Source organism: Planococcus citri, chromosome 5 (assembly GCF_950023065.1).
Source record: "Planococcus citri chromosome 5, ihPlaCitr1.1, whole genome shotgun sequence".
NCBI classification, from domain to species: domain Eukaryota; kingdom Metazoa; phylum Arthropoda; class Insecta; order Hemiptera; family Pseudococcidae; genus Planococcus; species Planococcus citri.
Genome location: NC_088681.1, coordinates 24,454,826 through 24,474,560, shown reverse-complemented (window position 1 = coordinate 24,474,560; position 19,735 = coordinate 24,454,826). Strand labels below are relative to the sequence as shown.

The 19,735-nt window shown below is 33.9% G+C and overlaps 1 protein-coding gene across 1 annotated transcript in view; it reads right to left on the bottom strand.

Annotated features, from left to right (window-relative positions):
- The window catches only part of LOC135849364 (nephrin-like), a 380,313-nt gene extending 361,259 nt beyond the window's left edge, over nucleotides 1-19,054 (bottom strand). The window contains exon 1 of the mRNA XM_065369755.1: nucleotides 18,608-19,054. Within this exon, the coding sequence (XP_065225827.1) occupies nucleotides 18,608-18,701 (94 nt within the window). The 5' untranslated portion in view covers nucleotides 18,702-19,054. The remainder of the gene's footprint in view (nucleotides 1-18,607) is intronic.
- Between the last annotated feature and the right edge of the window lie 681 nt (nucleotides 19,055-19,735).

The window sequence follows — 19,735 nt, the reverse complement described above, 5'->3', positions numbered from 1 at the left end:
CGAAGCCCAGCTCCCCCACGAGCGCAATATAGCCGCCTTAATGCATAGATGTCGAGAGACGCGACGAATTCTGTATTCTTGTCATACATCCGTTTCGATCTGGCTTTTAATTATGTGAGTTCCTTTTTTCGGAGCTTTGAAAATTGGTGGTGAATTTTAAAAAGATACCATCAAAAAGGGGAAAGCGTATGCAAATTGGACGCACGTTACAAGCGTCGCTCAACGGATTAGGTATTTTTTGAATTATTTTCTACCTATATTCTCGTTTCGAATCGTGTATTGATTTTCTCTCTCTCTTCGGTTTTTTTTTCTTCTGTCTCCCTTTATTTCCCCCTCTAGTATTACTAATAGAAATACCACACTGTGTATATGGCTAATATTCGATCAAATTGTCGAAATACGAATGGTCTTTTTCTCTTCTTTTTTTTCCTCCTCGTGTCTCATTTGTTGATACCTGTCGTCGTTTGTTGTATAGGAAATTACACGGGGTTCAGATAATGGTATTTTTTCCCAAAAAAGGGGTGCCGAATAATGAAGACGTGAGTAGGAAATTTTTGGTCTGCGATGTGAGAGGAAAATCGTGCGATGGAATTAGTCATGATTTTCACGTATTTCATCGAATTCGAAGCGTTTGTAATTATGGTAAATTTTCACTTTTGTAATAGTTTTTGTAATTTTTCGACTTTTAATTTTTGGTGTAGGATGAAACATTTTTCAGATAATTTTTTCGATTAAAAAAAAAAACAAATTTCAAAGTTTTACTATACCTACGTTTCAAGTTGAATTTCGTATTTTTCATGGCTATATCGTACCCTTGAATCGATTAATATTGAGAAAAAAAATTCCTCTCGATATCAAAAGGTAAAGATTAAATTTACAGATACGAGTATTTGGATTTTTGTGGCGACGAATTTGACGTTAGATTGAAATAAAAACACGAATACGAGAAGGTCGCCGGCGTCATCGTGGAGAAAGTAAAGGTCGAAAAAACATTCGTTATACGTAATTCCGTTCAAATTAAACCCATCGACGAGACGTTGGTGTAGAAGGGTGAATTCCGAGGTTGAATTTTAATCCGGCAATATAAAAGACGAAGGCGAGCCTACAGTCTGGACATATTTCTTCAATATGGCTGATTGGATGGAATGAAAATCTGCGACCACGACGACCTTTTCACGTTCGTCTTCAGCACTCATCGAAAAATCGACCTGTGTATGTGCGAGAGTGAGAGAGAGACGTTGCGAGAAATTTTATCAACCGAGGAATATATTTATTTAAAATCTTTATACTTATACCGAGTACACTTTTAGATAGTTCTCCTCTCAGGCGATTTTTTTCCAACGATAAATTTTTATGCCATCGAACGATCGTTGTCGTATTTCAAAGTAGGCGGAAAATTGGCGCGGAATTGTGGTTAGGTGGAGTGCAGGGTGGAAGGAAGAGAACGAGAGAAGGTTCTTTTTTCTTCATGGGAATTGCGAACCTCGAGGCGATATCGTTTGAGTAGCGTTCTCTTTATACGATGAGCCTACTTCCTGCCTCTGTACCCCCGCTTCGAATGCAAATCTTTATTAGAGCTCGTAATCTTGTTGTGTTCTGCACCCTCTCGACCCGAGCTGCGAAGAATACATAAGGGTTAAATTTGACAAGCCGACGTTCAAATGAGTAATCATTTAAGTTCTCTTAAACGCGAAATTAAAATTGAATACGATGTTAGATCGATTCGACGAATATACCGCTAGAGACGAATAATTTGTTATATCTTTCGTTTTCGCGAAATACGAAAGTATATATACGAACTACATGCGTTGTCGTGCTTCCCTTCTCGTTCTTTTCAATTCAACTTATTACGTCAAAATTTACATAAGAAAAGAGACGCCTTAAATCTACATTTTAACGACGATTAACCCCCGAGTCTCGAGTAGGTATACACGTTATACCGATCCAAAACTATACGTCTCGAAAGATAATCGATGCGTTTAAGAGTCACAGTAGCGTTTCTCTTATACTTATAGTCTCGCTTTATTTTTCAAACTGAGGTGTTATATGTATGAAAGCGTTCGACGCGTGACCAAAATTAACCACACTTGAAAGAAAACTTTTCCTCGATATTCCGTTGCAATTTTCATACATCGAATTTATCCGGAGCTATGATACGTTTTTATCGCGATATACTTAGTTATAAGTAGAATAAAAGTATACAGTGTGTTCCAAAAGTCGATTTTTTAAATTTTTACTCGTTGACGAAACGAGGTGATTTGACCAGAGTGAAGTTTCCTTACGAGGGAACCTTTTGAAATAGCAATCTCCGATTTGAACGAAACAGAGTTAAATCGAAAAAAATACTCAAGCATTATGCGTGAGAAGACCGACTATTCTTCAAGTAGGTACAAATCCTTTACGAACAAATTGAGTCACTTTTTTTGAAACATTTGTATGACAAATGATCTGTTTACAATCGAATCGAATCGAATCATTTACGAATGATTGGTGATTGCATAAATTGATTGATTTCTTGGTGAATCATTCGTGAACCAATTGATTAATAGTTAATGGATCATTCGCGAACGATAGAAGAATTTTTGGCGAATCATTCGCGAAGAATTGATTCATATAAGTGACTCGTTCGTGAATAAATTGATTCGTATGAGTGAATCGATCGCGAACGAATTGATTCGTATAAGTGACTCGTTCGCGAACGAATCAATTCATTTCTTCAATTTTTGGTGAATCGTTCACGAACGCACTGAATAAATAATAATTTTTGGTAAATCATTCGCGAACGAATTGATTCGTAAAAATGACTTGTTCGCAAACGCATCGATTCATTTACTTAATTTTTGGTGAATCGTTCACAAACGAATTGACCAATTTTTGGTGAATCATTCGCGAACGAATTGAAGTTTTTAATTTTAGAGAATCATTTGCGAACAAATTGATTCGTATGAGTGAATCGATCGCGAACGAATTGATTCGTAAAAATGACTTGTTCGCAAACGCATCGATTCATTTACTTAATTTTTGGTGAATCGTTCACGAACGAATTGACCAATTTTTGGTGAATCATTCGCGAACGAATTGAAGTTTTTAATTTTAGAGAATCATTTGCGAACAAATTAACTCGTATAAGTGACTCGTTCGCGAACGAATCGATTCATTTCTTCAATTTTTGGTGAATCGTTCACAAACGAACTGAATAATTTTTGGTGAATTGTTCGCGAACGAATCGATTCATTTACTTGATTTTTGGTGAATCGTTCGCGAACGAATTAATTCGTATAAGTGACTCGTTCGTGAAAAAATTGATTCGTATAAGTGACTCGTTCGCGAATGAATCGATTCATTTCTTCAATTTTTGGTGAATCGTTCACGAACAAACTGAATAAATAATAATTTTTGATAAATCATTCGCGAACGAATTGATTATTAGTTGATAAATCATTCACGAACGAATTGATTCGTGAAAATGACTCGTTCGCAAACGAATCGATTCATTTACTTAATTTTTAGTGAATCGTTCACGAACGAATTCACCAATTTTTGGTTAACCATTCGCGAACGAATTGAAGTTTTTAATTTTAGTGAATCATTCGCGAACGAATTAATTCATATAAGTGACTCGTTCGTGAATGAATTCATTCGTATAAGTGACTCGTTCGCGAACGAATCGATTCATTTATTTAATTTTTGGTTAATCGTTTACGAACGATTTGACCAATTTTTGATGAATCATTCGCGAACGAGTTAATTCGTATAAGTTACTCGTTCGCGAACAAATCGATTCGTATAAGTGGCTCGTTCGCGAACGAATCGATTCATTTACTCAATTTCTGGTGAATCGTTCATGAACGAATTGACTAATTTTCGGTAAATCATTAGCGAACGAATTGAAATTTTAAATTTTAGTGAATCATTCGCTATCAAATTGATTCGTATACGTGACTCGTTCTCGAACGAATTGATTCGTATAAGTGACTCGTTCGCGAACGAATCGATTCATTTACGTAATTTTTAGTGAATCGTTCACGAACGAATTGACCAACTTTTGGCGAATCATTCGTGAACGAATTGATTCATAAATTGAAGAATAATTGATCAATTCGTTCGCGCTAAAAAATTTCCAATTGGTGAAGATGAATGAGAATGCACCAAATTGGTATTTTTCCTAGTAAGGTTAAATCGTTCCGCAGGAACGCCAAAAAAAATTCTAAAAAAAAGAGATTTCAAATAGGTATTCTATAATTCTATTCTCAAACTTTGCTTTCACCATAAAAAAAATTCGATGCAATAACAAAGGATTCCAGAAAAACGTTGTATTGTGAAAATTGTGTCGGTGAAAAATTTTCTCGCTGTCATATTTTGCGTGATGACAAGAATGAAAAATTTTATCGTACTAGTTTGAAAAGCCTATAGAAAAAGTACGTGGGTGATATACTCGTAATGTACCTTTCAAGCCTCTTTTCCTCTACCTGTGCTTTCGCTGTTTTATTAGGTACGAAAAAACGTTGACACAAATTTTTTATCGGTATGAATTTTTTTTTTCGAAATTTAATTTGAAGCATTACAAGGTTTCCCTCCCCTTCTCGCATCTTTGATATTGTATCTAGCACGAGGTGAAATTTTGTTAATAAAATATTTCGCAGGATATTGCTTCATTGTGTGAAAATTTTCGACAGTTTTCACATTTCTATGGTTGTTTTTCGATGAAATAAATGTGGGAGAGAAAAAGAAAAAATTTTATAAAATTGGTTCACTCCATCGATAACCTAGTTTTGCTTTCACATACGTCGTATCAGATGGAAATGAATACACGTGTATGTCTGGCCTATTATACGTGGAACAAAAGGCAAACTGAACGTGTGTATTTGTGGCAATGATGATGAGTATACGAAGGTAAATCTTCACACTGATGTCTGAAATTAAAGTGAATTATACACGTACCTCCGAAAATAGATCAACGATGTGCTGAAGGATACCTAAACGTATTTTCTAGATGATTTCTCTCTCGCTTTGTTGTGTAATTTGGAGACTTTTTTTCGGAAATTTGTTAAACTTTTCGATTTGCTGAAATTAAACATTTTCCATTTGTGTAGCAGATATTGCGTGTAACTTTATTAAATTTCAAACTCGGACTTTTATTTATTATTGGATCGCTAATGCTGTCAAATGAGTTTTCATATCGACACGAAAATGTGATTTTTTTTCTCTCGCACTCACACTCGCTCATCGTCGTCATCGTAGCCTGTATTCTTAAATAGTTTGAAAAATGACGGCGTTTTGTTGTATTTTAACGAAGCGAAAGTTTTTACAAGCCGGCTTCACTGTGAAGTTCGGATGACGTTTTTATATTCAACTTTTTGGATAATGCTGTTTTGACTAATGCTTGGTCAATGTCGTGCTGGCGACCGACGAGATGTGCTTTGCGAGGCTAGATGGATGGATAATTTAGTTGGCTAAAAATTTCAAAAATCAATACATTTTTTTAAGAATAATAAAACTTGCGGAGAAGCGAAAGAAACGTATCTGGCGTTTTTTTCTCTTTAAAATTGTACGATTTTATGCAGGATTTCAACCTTCTATGAATATTATTTATGAAATAATGTGCTCTGGAGAGAGGAATGAGATTAAAGGGTATTCCCAAGTAAAATATAGGTGAAAACGCCCTGTTCCCAGATTTGGAAAATTAGATATGATGGATTATTGTTGGGTACCTCCAAGAAAAATTTCGAGAGGAATTTCCGCCCCTCAACAACCCACCCCCCCCCCCTGGACAGTATAGACAAAAAAACGCGTTTTTTTGCGGGGGGAAAATCGATATCCTTGATTAGTGGGGAGAAAGTTCTGGTACCACGTGGAATGTGTAGGGGGAGTCTGGGCCTCTCAGCACGATTTTTTTCAAATTTTTTATCATTGTGGTGGGGGTAAAATTGACAAAAAAAAACCTTGAACCGCCACAGCTCAGGATTGAAGGGTTCGGCACAAAAACTGTTGACGCCAAAATGTGTCTTTTTACACGCACTTTCTTCCTACCAATCCATAAAATTAAAATTTTATCTGCGAAAGGCTCATATTTGCAAGAAACCCTGAAAAATATGCCAAAATTATCAAAGAAGTCTCGTTTTTGTCAAAAAAAAAAATCTTGACTTTGACGAAATTGTCAAGAGAGCACTGTTTTAGCCCATAATTGTTCGACAAATACATATTTTCTGACATTATCAATATTTTTGGCAAAGTTGAAAAAAAAGACCTTGTTGTTAGCCAAAATTTCAAAAATTCCCATTTTTGCCAAAATTATCAAAAAATCAGAACTTTTTGCAAAAAATGCCCAAAATCACCTGTTTTTTCACCAAAATATTCAAAAAATCTTATCGCCAAAATAACAGTCAAAAAAGGATCATTTTTTTCCAAAACTGTACAGAAGTTCATTTTTTGAAAAAATAATTTAAAAATTCCAACATTGTCGAAAAATACATTTTTTGGACGTTATCAAAAAAGTCTTGATATTTTTTGCAGAAATGACCAAAAAACTTTGTCAATAGCCAAAATTTCGAAAATTCCTGCTTTTGACAAAATTATCCTAAAAAGTCTTTGTTATATTTTTCGCCAGAATTGTCGGCAAAGTTCTGTTTTTGCCTAAATTGTCAAAAAAAAATCTTGTTTAAGTATGTCAAAATTGAGAAAAGTTCCATTCTTGTCAAAATTATAAAAAACTCTAAACTTTTGTAAAAATTGTCTAAAAAAACTCCCATTTTTTGTCAAAATGTTCAAAAAATCTTGTTGACAAAATTGGTAAGAATTCGTGTTTTTGCCAAAATTATCCTAAATAACCCTGTTTTTTGTCGAATCATTGTAAAAATTTATCATTTTCGTAGTTTTTCAAAACTCTTGCTTTTGTCAAAATTGTCAGCAAGTTCTACTTTTTTGATGAAATATTGTAGGCAAAGACATTTTTTTGACAAGTTATCTGAAAAATTCTGTTTTATGCCGAAATGGTCAATAAAATCTTGTTGTCAGCCAAAATAGTCTGAAAAGTGGGTACAGCTTTAGAAAAAATTGTGGAAAAGTCCCAACGTTTGTTAGAATTTGTCTAGTTTTTTCATTTTTATAAGCAATCTTCGTCTTTTTGTTGGTTTGACGTGCGATATTTTCATTTTGAAGGATTTTTTTCATCAAGCATTGTGGAAACGTGTTTATTAAGAAGAATGTGAGAATTGTATAACTGAATTGCACTGACCTAAATTTGAATTTATTTGGAATTTTTTTATTCACAGAGCTCATGATTACAATCCTTGCTAACTTCAGTAGATGAGCGTTTTGACAACCCTTTGAAATCCATTTTCCAAGGTAAAATTGGACGCTGCAGATTTTTTGTTCTAGGTATACATTTTTCGCACATTTTGCATAACCTGTTCAACAATGACCATGCTAATTTCGATGTAAATGTTGATCCATCCAAATCTGTCACTTTTGGATACCACATGTCGATGTGAATTTTGACCCTATTTTGACCCAATTGTCAATGTAATTGTTGACCAATGTTGATCAACATTCATGTCGACAATTGGTCTGACATAAGGTCAAAATAAATTGGCATCGACATGTGGAATCCAAATATGATGAATGTGGATGGATCGACATTTGCATCGACATGTTCATTGATACCCTGCCATAAAAAAGTTGGAAAATTAATTTCAGAAATGGAAATTTTTTCAAAAATAATCTTCTCAAAGGTGGCCATTGCTTGTGCTGAAAGCAGCATCAACACTGAGGCTACCTCCAAGAGTTACAGATGAAAAGTCTGTACAAAATAAAAAGTTGAACATAAACTCCTTATATTGAGAAGATGCAGTACTTCATCTAAGAGTACTGAACTAATACATTTTCATGTCAACAACATGTTGATGTTAATGTTGATGTAAAATTTGACATCAACAAATTGTTACCATAATGCCAAATCTGAGTATGTCCATCAAAAAAAAAATCATCTTTTCACGTCACTGATAAGACTCTGGGATGCACTGAATTGAAAAATTTGCATTTGAGTGCAGTTAAAGTGCACCACAGAAGATGCACGAAGCTGACCGATGTTCAATCACAACTCAACGAACCCTTCCAAACATATCCGAACCTTATTAGTAATGCATAAAATTGTACTTTTTTTGTATGGACATATGCCAATTTGGCATTAAGGTAATGAAATACATCCACAATATCAGCATTTTGAAAATTTGGTCAAGGTTGGTGTTGATTTTGTGGACCATCAACTTTCACATCGACGTATCATTGACAACTCCAAACTATGAAAAATTGAATAATTTTGTAAATGCCATCAAAAATTTGTTCTTCTCTTCAAAGTTCAAACAAGATGATATTTTAAAATGTTTACTAAACTTTTAAACGCTAACACAAAATTTTAATTCTGAAAAATTGGTTGACATAGTTGTGAATGTAAATTTTGAGCATCAAATTTTACATCAACATGTAGACATCGCATGTCAAGGTATCAGAAATAATGAGAAAATTTCAAAAAACATGGTCGATGCAAATGTCGACGTCGTCAATTGTGTTGTGGGAATTTTGCAACAAAAAAAACACGCAAAAAACGTGTATTTTTTAGGGTTTTTTTGCAAATATGAGCCTTTTGCAGACAAAATTTTAATACGTGTAAAAAGACACATTTTGGCAAAAACAGTTTCTGTGCCCACCCCTTTAATCCGGAGCTGTGACGGTTCAAAGTTTTCCTTTGTCAATTTTACCCCCACTACTATGATAAAAAATTTTGAAAAAAATCGTGTTGAAAGGCCCATGCTTCCCCTACACATTCCACGTGGTACCAGAATTTTCTCCCCACTACTCACGGATATAGATTTTTCCCACAAAAAACGTGTTTTTTGGCAATACTGCCCAAGGAAAGTGGGTTGAAGGGCGGAAATTCCTCTCAAAAAATTTTTTTTGAGGCACCCAACAATAATCCATCATAATTTTCCAAATCTGGGAACAGGACTATTTCGCCTGTTTTACATGGGAATATACCCTTTTCAATACGTCTTGAAGCACCTGAATGACAAGCAAACAGTTGCATTTCGTATGTATCATTGTAAATCGTTATTTTTAAAAAATATTGGAGTGGGAGGGTCATTTTGGATATATCAGGAACCTTCCTTCGTCCATCAATATATTGATTATTAGATACGTAGCAGGGAAAAAATTCAAAAAATTGCCTCGTCATAAATGAAAATACTTTAGATATAGGTAAACACTCGAATTAAACAATAAAACAAACCCACCTTGTACCACAATACTGAACTAAAAACTCAAAAGTTACTATCTAATACGATAACATTTGCTTCCTTATTCAATCTGTCCTAGCTCTAAAATAAACTATACTTACGATCAAACTTGTAAAATCGCACAACAAAAGGCTTCAGACTCCTTACAACCCTAAATGAAATACACTTGTTCGAAATGGAAAAAAGAGGCCGACAAAGAGACGAAGAGCAGCACCTCGCGAAACACCAACTTAACCAACAACACGTGATAAAAATCATAGATACCGACAATTTTTCATCAATTTTCTTTTATATAAATTGGGAGAAGAAAAGGTACTCACTTCGATACATAATAATATAGTATTTTTTTTCTCCTTTTGAAAAAAAAAAATAACGAAACGTACATTTGATTGTGAAAAAGTTATACAGCAGATATATTTTTATTATAAAACTGTGATTCTTGCACAAGAAAAGGAGGAAAAAAACACAGAAACAGCGAACAGAAGCGAATAAACCTGTTGAAAAGGAAACTCGATAAATCGAGGAGAATAAATTTGCGAAAAAATTTTCGCATAAAATAAGTATATAAGGAGAAGGAAAAGTACCCGGTGGAAAACTTTTCATCTTGAAACTTTTTAATATCGATAAGTTAAAAATTTTCGAATACTGTATACTGTATAGTCAAACATGTATAACTAAAAGGACTCGTATAGAATATATCTCAGTCTCGGTATAATATAGGAAAAATTTGCCAGTAATGTGGAAATTTTAGTACGTTGTTTCGACCAACTCTCTTGGACGCGTATCAGAGCGAAAAAAATTTTGCCTCAAGAATATAATATAGCGGAGATAAGTTGGAAGAGAGTACACAAAAGTATCTATATTTTTTATATGTATGTGTGTAACGTACGTATAAATTGACTATAATATATGTATAAAATGAAACCCATTATAAAGTTTTGTATTATAATACAAGCGGAAGTAATGATTTTTGCTAGGGTAAAGTACTGTGCTGCTGCAATCAATATAGACCAACAATGGCAAACTGTTTTGTACCAATTGCTGCTGATTCTGAGCGCTTGAAAGCGTAGGAGGAATAGATAAAGTTCCATAATACACTAGAATATTGTGGGTTCAAATACCTCCATAGGTAAGTATAATATCAGCAGCAAAGACTCTGATTCGGTGAGGTGAGCATATTGATTTGGCTTTCAACTAAGGTTCTGTAGAATAATGAAGACCCAGAATTTTTTCAAATTTTTTAGATCTCATCAACCAAATCTTTAAATCTACTTTGAAAAGTTCTAATCATTGTATATGTATAATTATTTGAGCAGTACCAACCCCCAAGGTGTGGATGGAAACCAGCTTAAGCGTTCAAAAATCATAATTCACCATAACTAAATTAAAAATGACACAAAAATCGAAATTTCAGTCAAAGGCCACACATCACCATACCCTCTAGAGTACCTCTCCCTTTTCTATACCATAATTTCTCCCCCATTCACATGCAAAAAAAAAAAAAAATAACTCGCACTCATAGATCAAAATATCACCTCACAGCACTCAGTCACTATACTACGGCGAATACCGAAATTCGCGATAAATATGCAGTCTGACAATATCAAGAGGGCTATAGCACTACCCTGAACCAGTGGACGAAGTAATAGGTATACATATGGCCAGGTTCATACTAACACATTAATTAAATTCCGTATCGGTCAAAGTACCATCGCGAAAAACCACCGTCGAATACTGCACATTTAGGTCGACAAAAATAAAACACTAAATTTAACCTATAATACGCTCTCAAATTACTCTTCGAATGAAAAATGTTCGCTCTATGTGTGCTTCTCGTGCCCCCCTCACCTCGTACCACTACCATCGCATCGTGGATGCCGCCTATGGCATGTCAACGTTCATTGATGAAAATGAGTATCTCTCATTTAATACTCGTGCACAGCTACGGCTGCAAAACCGCATTTCCACTAACCCTATCCTCGTTTTCTACGTTCGTTTAACGCCCCCCCTCTTCGGGCTTTTATGCCCACCTTTGCCCATTTTGTTACTATACTCGTATTACGTATCGCGAGCTCTCGCATTTAATCTGCAGTAGTTTCCTTTTTGAACTCGTGCTACGTTTCGATGTACGGATGTGGAAATACCTAAAATATCTATCTAGGTACATCTCGTCGCAAAAAAAATTGGACTATCCGGAGGGGGGATTTTATATTCAGTGTATCTATCGATCATTTATTGATAAGTATATTTGATGATTAAAAGCTGAAAGAGGCTCATCATGGCAAGTGAATCGACATGTGTAATGGAATGAAGAATTTGATCAGCTTCGCAATTCTCGTATACATATTCTAATTAAATTGCTTTTGAAGCACTCCCCTCCCCCCAATCGGTTTCTACATCTTACGTTGACATGCAAATTGAAAATACTGACTCACCAGTTTTCACCAAAGATAGAAAAGCTTTCAAATTATGAAAATTATGAACGTTTTTGACTAGAAACTTAGAAAAAGGTCAAAATAAGACAACTGAATAAATTTTAACTATTTTTGATGTTTGGAATTTGAAAATTGAATTTTTTTCGAATTTTGATTTTTTTGTGACGAGTTCATTTCATTGAGTGAAGGGGTTTTTACAACCTTTTTCAACGAATACGTAAAAGTAAGGGTCAAATGAGTCAACTTCACCAATCAAAATCAAAAAATCGAATTTTTTCGTAAACTTTCAATTTTTTTAAATGGACTTTACTACGAGTAAATAACACCATCCTAATTTTTTAATATGTATTCAGCATGAAAATTTGTCCATAATAAGTACATTTTTTTCAGAATTTTTAAGAGTCGGAAGTCGGAACGATATGAAAACTACGTTTTGAAACTTTTCGAGCTAATTTTTCACACGAAAAAAATTGGCAACACTGATTTTTATGATATCATCAAAAATGTCATTCAAAACCCCTAACTATTGGAAAGAGTTGCATTTTGGTAGGTATCGCGATTAACGAGTTATCCACTGCTGAAATGGTGCTTTTTCAAGTTCACTGAAAACTTTGACAACTCCTGGCAGCCTTTAAAAAAGAGCTACATAGAATGCTGCGATTTGCGCCATTGGTCATCCCTTCAGAAGGTCTTTCCACAGGAAAAATTTCAAAAAAATCTCCGACACCCCCCTCCCTTTACCACTTCTGGGTCGAATTGGCGTGGAATGGCCCTAAGGAGACGATTTTTTGCCTTTCATCTCGAAGTACGCACAAATGGCCATTTTCAGTTGTTTTTCAAATTTAAAGATTTTGAGATAATGAATCAATAAAAAAAATTTTTGATCACCCAGCCACCGTCTTTGTCCTTTGTTTTACTCGAACGAGAAGAAACAAATTCAGTAGTCCGCTCTAAAAAGTTACAGGTCCTTGAGATTTTCGAATTTTTAAAAATAGCCTTTGGTCAAATTCCGGTACTCAATTTCAATACAAGCTATAGGAAAAAAATTTTCAAAGGATGAATTTTTTTAAAACTGTTCAAAAGACCTGAGTAGACAATCATGAGATCTGTAACAGACATGACGATACAAAAAGTAGAAATCGTCATTAGATAAATTCATTTATAAAGAAAACATGAAAAGTACATGAAACAAATAGATATTATATAAATTTTGCGAATTCGCGTACATAAAAAAATTATAAGAAAAAGTACATTGACGAACCAACGAATTGAAAAGGAATGAAAAAAAAAATGAAATTTTAGCGAGTACATAAACAAAAATCAAAAAACCGAGCACAGCCAAATATTATTGAGAAAATTCGCGAATGCCTCGAAAAATTGGAAAATTTATCAGATAAGTTTGGAATAACAATTTTGGCCGTTGCATATGCCCCCTGGCTAATTCAAATTTCTCAAAGCAAGCTTAGAGAAAATTGAATTGACCATAGATGAAAATAACAAAATTGTGAAATAATAATAAACAATCAAAAATTACCTAAATTAATTTTATCGCGTTCTAAATTAAACAAAACAATAAATTTAAAAAAAAAAAACAAAAATATATAGGACAATATTAAGTATGAGGAAAAAGAGACAAAAACCGGGAGACATCATGGAAAAATAAAAAAATAGGAGAAGAGAGTGACACCAACGTGAGACTCGCGTAGATGGAAAACAACGAGCCTGCACCATGGTCTGCCACCTTCTCTGGAATGTAAGGCTTGGACAAAAGTCCCTCACCCCATTCCAGAGAGTAGGAAAGGAAAACGAAGGAAAACGAAAAGATTAATTGGAAAAAACTAGGAAGAAAAACTGGAAAGTTGGAAAATTGGATCAGAAAGATGTGCATAGAAATGCCACTAAATCAGAAAAAATTAATCATTTTCATTTTGAGAATAAAAATTAATTGATCAGAAAAATCATTAACTTAGAGCAGTTTGAGCGAATAAATTTACAGAGGAAAGCGAATCATAAAGATCTGAAAAACATTTTTTCCTTTTGCGTTTCAGGGAAATCAAAATAAATTTCAAAATCGATTGATCATCGAACATTTTATTATATCCACAAAAATTATCATCCTGCAAAGGTTTTACAAAAGATACAGACTTGCCCCCTGCATGAGAAAATGCAGTAAAATAAGAGAGATCGGTTTTATCAAAAATCATTTTTAAATAACGTTTTGTTATACTGATGATTATAAATTTTGTATCAAAATTATTGACAGTTTTGAAAAAAGGATTTATAAGTTTGATTTCAACTTCAAGATCTTCAGACACGTTGGATTTGTGAGAGTTCTCACTTATAGTTACATCTAAAACTAGTTTATCATGAACTTTTGGAATTTGTGATCCTAAATTTATCAAGTTTGAAGTTTGTGGTCTAGTAACACTATTTGAAGACGACTCAAACATGATTGGCTCAAAAAATATTTCATTTTCTAGTTTCAACAAATCAAACTCAGAAAAACTTGGACTGAAAACATAGTTTTCCGAATCACAACAAGCTTGAGATAAAATTGAGGGTTCAGATACCTCAACTATGTTAATATTTTCAATCTCCGAAAAATTCTCAACTGAATGAGCCTTTTCAGATATTTTGATCTCACGAGTTTCAAACTTTGGTGAAAAATCAGGACAAAAATTATTTGAGTTTTCTGCTTTGGGAAAATCATCAATGATTTTAAATTCCATTTTCAAAGAATTATGAGTGAAATCACATGCGTGATTTTTGTCTGAGTTCAAAATTTCAAGTTGGAAATTATTTGTATTTTCATTCACAAGTTCCAAAGATTTGCTCGAAACTTTTGCCTCACAAAAATCATCCATAAAAGACATATCGATAATTACGTGATCTGGTTTTTTGTGAAAATTAGAAAATCTCGTACCTACATGGCTTAAATCAAGATAATTTCCATAAGTTTGTTCGTAAACTTGAGAAACAGGTACAATTTTTGGTTCAATAAAATCATTAATTTCCTTATTTTCGGAAAGACATCTTTTTGTATCACTGAAATTGAGATAATTTCCATAACTCTGTTCATAAATCTGAATTGAGCTTGTAGAATCATAATTATCGGTTGCATTATTCGAAGACAAATTAACATTACCTTTAAATGTTTCTATAAAATTTGACACAGGTATTTGAGGTAATTGATGAGGAAAAGGCTGACAAAAACCTTTTTCATTGTTTTGGGCTAATAAACCAGAGTAATAAAAACTTTTCAAGAAATTTAACTGATTTGCATTTTGGATATTGTTACCTTCTGATAAATCTAGATGATTATGAAGTCTTATCAGAGTTTTAGTTAACGTAAGGAGACAATTGAACAATTTTGGATTATTTGAAAATTCCTCCATTTCTTACCTTGATCAATCAATTTTTTTAAAAAAAATAGCATAAGATAGGTAATTAATTACAAAATATTGTGGGTTTTAAATATGCGAAAATAAATTGGTGATTTATCGAATAAATCATCACGAATACATAAAAATTACAAAAACGTATTTTTTTTTCGAAACATAAATACCATGTATACTTGAATACCAAATGAAAACAATGATGTGATGACCTGAGTGGTGATGAGCTGAACGAAATAAACGAAAATAGCGAAGTATTATTACCAATCAATTGACACAAGTTGCTGGCAGTTCAGGTTGAGAAAAAATGACATCGATAATTGCAGAAAATTGAATGAATTTGACAAATTATGCAGACTCATTTGACAGAAATCGGAGGTAGTGACGTAATATCAAGGTCGACGCATTCAGCATATTCAAACTCCGCGGAGAAAATGTAGTTGTAGATAGTAGTCACAGATACGTACAGGTACAGACGATACAGATGTTTATATTTTGGTATAAAATTTCAACCAAATCACTTCTTGGATCAAACATTTTTTTTAAACAGTTAAAAACAAAATAATATGTAAAACGAAATTACAAACCGTTTCGTTTCTATCCCGGACGGGCCCCCATTTATGTAACAGACATGACGATACAAAAAGTAGAAATCGTCATTAGATAAATTCATTTATAAAGAAAACATGAAAAGTACATGAAACAAATAGATATTATATAAATTTTGCGAATTCGCGTACATAAAAAAATTATAAGAAAAAGTACATTGACGAACCAACGAATTGAAAAGGAATGAAAAAAAAAATGAAATTTTAGCGAGTACATAAACAAAAATCAAAAAACCGAGCACAGCCAAATATTATTGAGAAAATTCGCGAATGCCTCGAAAAATTGGAAAATTTATCAGATAAGTTTGGAATAACAATTTTGGCCGTTGCAGATCTTACAGATTTTTTATTTCTAAAAAAACTTATCTCTGTGGCGAACAAATTGAAAAAAATTTCAATTTTTGTATCACAGACAACCTGCAATTGAAGACGAGATTTCGAATATCTCGAAAAAAACACTATTGAAAGCAATAAATCAATCCACAGGTGGGAAATTTTATGCTCTGTGATTTAGGTTTTTTTTTCATTCTAAGGCCTTGGATTTAAGGAAAAAAAGTGGAAACAATTTTGCCTTTAATTTTACAGTAATGAATAATGCTCAATAAGAGACCAGAGGGTTCGAGAAGACCTACCTATTTTGAATTTCGAAACTTTTGAAATTTCGAAATTCTACAAATTCTGATCCCCATACTTAGGTACTTTTGTAATTCATCGAGTAAATGAATTTTTATAATAATTTTTCACATTTTGAAAGTATTGTGAAAATAATTCAAAAATTGGGGGAAAGAAGTTGAGCTCTGAGAGTCATATCTCTCCCTATTCAAAAACTTCCACTATATTGAACGATATTTTTTCAGAAATATGCCTTCATTTCATCACGTCATTGCAACGAGATTCACTGGCTTCAAATTCGTGCTCCTCGAAATTTTATGGCAATTTTTTTTCTTCATTAGGGTCAAAATTAAGCCTCAAAACGCGATGGATTGTTAGATTACGATCAGAACAGAAATTGGTATCAACCTTGTGACGAATCCATTTCCACTTTTTTAAAGTTAGAAATGGATTTTTTTAAAATTTGGGCACTCGGACCTCAAAATAACAATTTGGTAAGAGGAAGCTACGAAATGTGGCCAAAATAAAAGGAACCCCAAATTGCAGCTACTCATTCGAGGTTTTTGAGATCGTATAAATGAAATCTTTTGCGTAATACGAGTCCTGAAAATATTTGGACTATTTTCTTCACTTTTTAAAAATATAGGTCTCAAAAACGCGATTATTGTTGGAATATGGTGATGATCAAAATTGAATATTTTTCGAGCTGCAGCAACCCATTTTCATTTTTTGAGAGGACATGATTTTTTGGGGGGGAGGGGGAGATTTGGACCTTGAATCTGAAAATATACCTTTCGTCGCCATGGGTCAAAAATGGACTTAAAAATAGCAATGCTGTGGCCAAAGTGAGGAATTTCTAAAATGATAGCTGCCCATTTTCAGTCCTAAAAATATACTTCTCTTTACTTGTTTCGAAACTGAAATCTGAAATGCAATTATTATTAGAATGAAATCCAAATAAAAAATTTCTAAAGTTGCATCCCCAATCATAATTTCAAAAAAAAAATGCAACTTTTTGAGAAATTTTCACTGTAAAAAATATTTTTTTCTGAAGTCTCCAAATTTGTCCTCGAAATGTGACTGCAGTTGAAATGTGGTCAGGAAGAACATTTTGCTATTATATTATAATAGCAAAGTGATCTGATTTTTTTTCCACTGTTTAAAAATTTGTTTAGCTCTTTCTGAAAATTTGAAATCTTTGTACGACCTTCCTCAAGTTTTACATGATGCAGCTGAAACAACTGAAAATCTTTTCTGAGACAGTCTATCAGTTCTTATCCTTCAGGGGCAAAACGAATTAATGAATTCGATGATTGAAAGACCCAAAGGCTCCGTTCTAAAAATTGCAAAACTTACATATGATGATGTTTTTAAAAATTTAATGCAAAGGAATTTAGTGCAAAAGGAATAGTGAAATTTGGAGTCACTCTAATTTCTTTTCTAAGGACGAAGCAGTTTCGTGCATTTTTCTTCAATTTGCATCAAATCAGGTGAATGCATTTAAAAATAGATGAACTATGCTCCTATTTCCTGGACAAAATCTTAATTTTTGTGTCCAAAAAAAAAAAAAATGTGTCTAGTTTAGTAAGAATATCCCTTTCCAGAACTTCTTCTTGGCCTTTCCCCTCATATTTGAACTCATCAAAATGTAAGCTTACAAAAAATGACAATATTTGTTTTTGAGAAGTAAACATTGCATCTGGATCTTCTATTTGCACATGATCTGGAAAAAACTTTCTACAAATCATCTTCGATGGAAATGAAATAACAATTTCCTCATATGTAAAAAAAAGTCAACTAGGACCCTTGAAATTAGAGTTACAAAGATTTTAGAACATGCTCCTTTGACTTTCGTACGAATCTACCCCAGTGGGTGGAAAAGGTTCGCTTTTATGGAGTAAACAACACACATTAAGCATATTAATGAGTTGATTTTACGAACAGTAAACGTCCACTACTTTCTTCCATCCTCAGAATTCAACTGCATGGAAAATAAAATACCACCTTGGGTGATCCAACAAGCCCAAAAATGTCGCCGGCATCATTGTGTTTTATAATCCCTCGGAATAAATTTTCAGCGTGGTCGTCGGGTCGGTTTTCAAAACACATCATTTTCTCATCCAGACTTACGTACATAATTTTTTACAAATCCATACGACTTTTTAGACACCCTCTGTACACAAATGAATTCACCATCCCTCCCCCTCCCCCCAAAAAAAGAGTAAAAATATCCTCTCTTGTAATAATAAAATGAACTCGTTACGTACCTTCTTTAGCAGCTTGAACTAGACACGTCTGAAACACCACACTAAACCATAACAATACCCGAAACTTGGTATACCACACTAGAATTTCACACATGTCGAGATCGAGGCGGGCGGGCAAAAAAAACGATAAAAACCGCACCGAAATTCGCGAATATCAAATCATACGACCGGTTCGCGGATTCGCTACGGGGTACGTAAAAAATTAGGAAAATTTACGTGTCGCGCATTTACACTTTTTCGCATTTCCATAAGTAGGTAGGTAAAGGCGAGTTGTTGGTAAAAATAATGAAGAGAAAATGAAGGCAAACTAAGAAAAAAAATTGCGAAATTGGTAGGAACAAAATTGAATAAAATTTTCACCAAAGTCACACCACTGAAAAATATCGCGCGATGCGGCTCACCAGCGAGACCGAGGCGGAGGACGACGATCGCGACGACAACGTGAATTTAAACTGGGTAAAACATCGCGGTGCCGAAAAACATTTTCTCTGCGAAAGTTTTAAAGCATTTAAGAGTAAAAGACGCTTGCGCGTCGTATAACTTTGAAACGCACAGGCACAGCTTTTCGTATTAGCATTGCATAGTCACAGCCAGTCACACTCACTCACACACAGACACAACAATCTTATCGTGAAAGTTAACGGCTAAAAATTAATTATTAACCGAAATGATGATTAATTTAATAAACGGTGCGGCAATTTTTTGGCACCACTGCCACCTCTCGAACTTACATGGTCCCAGGTTCCCATAGATAAATCTCCTGTAACTTGGCTGTAATGGAAAAAAGCGTCAACTTGCCCCCCTCTCCCTTCAACGTCTAGTCTATCTTCACATTCATACTTCGGGCTGCTGCGGTGAATTTTCCAATGCTCGATTCACAAACACACGTTTCCAGTCTCTTACCTATATAGGTATTTATTTGGTTAAAACTTTATTACAGCTGCGACTTGGGATTAAATTTTTAATCCTCCGTAGGTGTAATCGAACCAGCATCTCACAAAGTCGCACTCGCTAGTCCAAACTCTCAAAGTCTAGGATCGAGATTCGAATTACCGCTAACTTGGCGTTCTGACCTGACCAGTGTATGGTATTTTCTTTGAAATATACGATTATCGTCACACACGTCAC